At 50.1% G+C, this 4,869-nt stretch overlaps 1 protein-coding gene across 1 annotated transcript; it reads right to left on the minus strand.

The window, feature by feature from the left end:
- Positions 1-1,518: 1,518 nt before the first annotated feature.
- On the minus strand, positions 1,519-4,631 carry LOC122108391 (tubulin beta-2B chain). The gene is made up of 4 exons (XM_042680311.1): positions 4,475-4,631; positions 3,582-3,690; positions 3,198-3,308; positions 1,519-2,835 (listed from the first exon to the last, which is right to left on the minus strand). The coding sequence occupies exons 1-4, from the start codon at positions 4,529-4,531 to the stop codon at positions 1,775-1,777; spliced, it is 1,338 nt and encodes a 445-aa protein (XP_042536245.1). The 5' UTR covers positions 4,532-4,631; the 3' UTR covers positions 1,519-1,774.
- Between the last annotated feature and the right edge of the window lie 238 nt (positions 4,632-4,869).

Raw genomic sequence — 4,869 nt, forward strand, 5'->3', positions numbered from 1 at the left:
TTTTTTTTTTTTTTTTTTGTGCTAATGCTTGGGCTTGAATTCAGGGCCTTGATATCTTGTTTGTTTGTTGTTGTTTTTTTTCTCAAGGCTGGTGCTCTACCACTGAAGCTTTACCTCTGATCCTAGATTTTTTTTTGCTGGTTATTTGGAGATAATAGTCTCTCCAATTTGTCTTCCCCAGTTAGCTTCCAGCCACAATGTTCAGATCTCAGCCTCCGGAGTAGCAACCTTGTTTCCTTGATTGTCTTCCTTTCTATAGGAGTATATAAGTTAATTTTATTCATTTATGACTTATACCTTTCTTCCCTAAATGAGAAACTGACCAGGTTAAAGTGGAATATAGCACCATTTTGGCAAAGTATAGCTTATCCTAGAGGATAGATGAAAATCCATAGGGGTCACTGAGATTCTATAGGTTCTTTGGTGGTTGAACTCAAGTTTGGAGTTAGGCTTGAGTTCAAATTCCAAATCCTAAGTCTCAGGTTTTCATAGTAAGAATGCCAGAAGCAAAGAAATTAGGGCTTGCTGCTTAAGATAACATTCTCTATCATACCTCTCCTTCCCCTCAATGCATATTTCCATATAAAGTCAAGTGATTAACTTAAGCACAAAAGCTTATACTATGATTGCCAGAAGTTTTAATTAAAAATTAGTCTAACTATAAATCTGTACCTGTCCCAAAATCAGATGAGAGTTTGCTATGCCTGTTGACCCAAAATTCTATTTATAGGAATCTATAGGAGAGCAACTCTCATAAGCACAGTGACATATGGATAGGAATATTTATTGTACCACCATAAGAAATAAGCATACCCAACATAAATGTCCATGGTAGGGAACTGGCTGAATAAGATTCTGCATGGGTGCTATGCGTTCTTGTGGAGGGGCCTGTCTCTTTCTTTAGCATATACAGTTGCACTGGGGAGGCAGTTCAGTGGTAGAACACAGGATACAGAACAGTGTGTGTGTGTGTGTGTGTGTGTGTGTGTGTGTGTGTGTGTGTGTGTGTGAAGAAAAATGTAGAATTTCATACAAAGATGTGAAAGTATAAGGAATATTTCTGCAAAGGTATAAAAGATAATATTGACAGTAATGTTGCCCTCCAGGGAGAAAAGCTCGTATATTAAATTTTATAGGAGGAAGAAAATGAACCTCCCACCCTTCTTTAGAATATGCTGTGTGTACTTGGTCAGTATTCTTCTTTTTAGTTATAATAAAGGCATGGTAATATTTCTAAATAAAAGCAACAGTGTGCTTTCAAATAGGCATTCTTTCAACTAATAAGATACATATTTAAAGGCATTGACTATTCATGTTACTCTCTCCTATTAATATACCAAGGCTGTTCTTGGTTCAAATTTTACCATATCAAACAAGTAAATGCATTTGGGCTTTTACTCATCCTTTCCCAGTTTTAAAGGATGAGATCAATTAATGTTAAGTGTTCAGAAAGTTGCATTTGAATCAAGAATAAAGAGTTCAACAAAGAAAAAAGGAAGAGAAAGAAAGAGGACACCATCAGGACACAAATGTTTATGTGGTTTTAGCCATTACAACAGGAGCTCAGAAATATCTCAAATGTTACATCTATGTCATCAATATTACAAAAGAAAAAAAAAGTGACAGGCAACAGTGAAGAGCACCAGAGACCCAGCGCACACAGCTAAGGTAGACCATGCTTCCTTCCTTCAACTGCCAAGGTATTTTCACAGGTAAGCCCCCCACCCCCTCGCTTTTCTCATCAGCTTTACCTAAACTGCTTCAAGTCGTGAATTTAAGCCTCATCTTCACCCTCCTCCTCCTCAAACTCCCCCTGTTCATCAGCAGTGGCATCCTGGTACTGCTGGTACTCAGACACCAGGTCATTCATGTTGCTCTCAGCCTCAGTGAACTCCATCTCGTCCATGCCCTCACCGGTGTACCAGTGCAGGAAGGCCTTGCGCCGGAACATGGCCGTGAACTGCTCGGAGATGCGCTTGAACAGCTCTTGGATGGCCGTGCTGTTGCCAATGAAGGTGGCCGACATCTTGAGGCCACGCGGGGGGATGTCACACACAGCCGTCTTCACGTTGTTGGGGATCCACTCCACGAAGTAGCTGCTGTTCTTGTTCTGCACATTGAGCATCTGCTCGTCCACCTCCTTCATGGACATGCGGCCTCGGAAGATGGCAGCCACCGTCAGGTAGCGGCCGTGGCGGGGGTCGCATGCAGCCATCATGTTCTTGGAGTCGAACATCTGCTGGGTGAGCTCGGGCACTGTGAGGGCCCGGTACTGCTGGCTGCCCCGGCTGGTCAGGGGGGCAAAGCCTGGCATGAAGAAGTGCAGGCGGGGGAAGGGCACCATGTTCACGGCCAGCTTGCGCAGGTCTGCGTTCAGCTGGCCTGGGAAGCGCAGGCAGGTGGTGACCCCACTCATGGTGGCTGACACCAGGTGGTTGAGGTCTCCATAGGTGGGCGTGGTCAGCTTCAAGGTGCGGAAGCAGATGTCATACAGGGCCTCGTTGTCGATGCAGTAGGTCTCATCTGTGTTTTCTACCAGCTGGTGGACAGATAGTGTGGCATTGTAGGGCTCCACCACAGTGTCTGACACCTTGGGTGAGGGCATGACGCTGAAGGTGTTCATGATGCGGTCTGGGTACTCTTCTCTGATCTTGCTGATGAGCAGGGTGCCCATGCCTGACCCGGTGCCACCTCCCAGAGAGTGGGTCAGCTGGAAGCCCTGGAGACAGTCACAGCTTTCTGACTCTTTCCTCACCACATCGAGGACAGAGTCGACCAGCTCGGCTCCCTCTGTGTAGTGGCCCTTGGCCCAGTTATTGCCGGCCCCGCTCTGGCCTGCCAGGGGGAAAGAGATGAAGTCAGTGGAGCTTGTAGTAAATTCCTTACATGAAATCTCTTAATATGGATCAATGAGCCTGTGCTCTAATATTATTTCAATTTTTCACCAAATGGTGAGCCATTAAAGTATTGGATTATACCTGTAATTATAAATAAGGAAGCCTAGGCTTTTGTAGACAAAGACTAGTACACCTGGCAATTATTAGAAACTGAAAGGCAAAAGGTCAATTATCAAGCCTATACTAAAACTGGATAGCTGCATGTTCCTCATGCCCTTCCCCTGGCAGCCCCACTGCCCCACCCTGAGGTGCCCAGTGTAAAACACTCCCCTTATGCCATCAGCCACATCAGGCACTCACCAAACACGAAGTTGTCTGGCCTGAAGATCTGACCAAAAGGTCCGGACCTGACTGAGTCCATGGTGCCTGGCTCCAGGTCCACCAGGATGGCCCGAGGTACATATTTGTTTCCTGCAGGGAACAAAAGCTGTCTTCAGCTTGCAGTCAGAGAGCTCAGTGGAGAAGCGCTTGGTATCCGCCCTCCTTGCGGGCAGTGATGTTAGCTTCAGAACAAAGGAGAACCCACCATAGGTTTTTGCGGGGCTTGGTTGGCACAGGGGAGCACAACTCAGTAACAGACTATCCTAAATTGCCTCCTCTACATTCTTCTGGGACCACAACAGGGAGAAGCCGGTACAAAACTGAAGCGGGGGGGGGGGGGGGGGGGGGGTTAAAGGTAATTACCAGTAGCTTCATTGTAGTACACATTGATTCTCTCCAGCTGCAAATCACTGTCGCCATGGTAACTGCCAGTGGGGTCGATGCCATGCTCATCACTGATGACCTCCCAAAACTGAGACAGAGAAAGATTGTATTTAGCTAGACACTGCCTCCCCGGAGACGCCACCATTCACAAAGAAAAGCTCCCACTTGGTTCTGAGGTGCAGCATCTTAGGAGCTTTAAAGGGCAGGCGAACAGAGAACGCCTGAGGGCTAGGATTCTGCAGGGTCAGAAAGTTGAAACTGGGCGTTTCCCAGGGGAGCAGCTGCTCCCCGCAGGAGGTAGGGGTAGTGCGGCGATTCGAAAAGCCCCGTCTGGGAGTCAGTCCCCGGGTGGCTGAGCAAGCGCCCTGGAACTCCAGCCACCCGTGAGGAGGGGGCGGTGGGAGGCTACGGATGAGGAGCGGTTTTAGATTCAAAGCACGTCCTGCACCGCCAGACAATCGGTCTCCTCCCCTCCCCCGCCTCCAGCGGGTCCAAGCGAATAAAATCAATTCTCCTCGCGTCCCAGCCCCCGCCAAAGATCGGCGCGCACGGCCTCGAGGACACGCCCAGACACTTCTTCTCAGGCACATGTGCCCGTCTGAGTGGCGAAGTGGCACAAAAGGAAAACCAAGACCAATCGAGATCGAAAAAAACGAGTTCTCGTAAAAATGAAGCTCTTCCCCTCACCCCTATGTCTCCCCAAAAATCGCCTCCCAGACCACACCCCTCTAGGTTGCACAAAGCGGCCAGCAAGGTCTGCACTTGGTGCCCACCTCGTCCTACCGTGGACCGCACTGCGCCCAGAGACCCCCACGGGGCGCTGGGCTATGGTCCCTTCTGCTCCTGCCCCCCCTTCCCCGCGGCGCGCCCACCTTGGCGCCGATCTGGTTGCCACACTGGCCCGCCTGGATGTGCACTATCTCGCGCATGGTGCCTGGTTAGTTTCTTCCCGTCTCGGGTGTGTGCCTGTGATTCTCTCGGTCCTCCCCTTCCACACCCACGGCTGGGCCACCGGGATCGCGCTCGGAAACCGACGGGCTGAGAGCGTCCGCCCAGCGGGCACTGCGTTTTATGTAGGGAGGGTGGGGGCGGACCTGGCAGGCCGCGCCCCCAGCCCGAGCCCCCCAGTCCCCGTCGAGCTGGCTCTCTCCAGGCCGGGCTGACGTAATGCTCAGAGCCCCGGGGACCGTCCTGGGGGCTGGACTTCGGACCCGTGGCCAATCAGCACGGGTGTGAAGACGGGGGTGGGGGCGCCTGCGAGTTGGGT

Source organism: Dipodomys spectabilis, unplaced genomic scaffold (assembly GCF_019054845.1).
Source record: "Dipodomys spectabilis isolate Male_0828 unplaced genomic scaffold, ASM1905484v1 ptg000059l, whole genome shotgun sequence".
NCBI lineage: Eukaryota > Metazoa > Chordata > Mammalia > Rodentia > Heteromyidae > Dipodomys > Dipodomys spectabilis.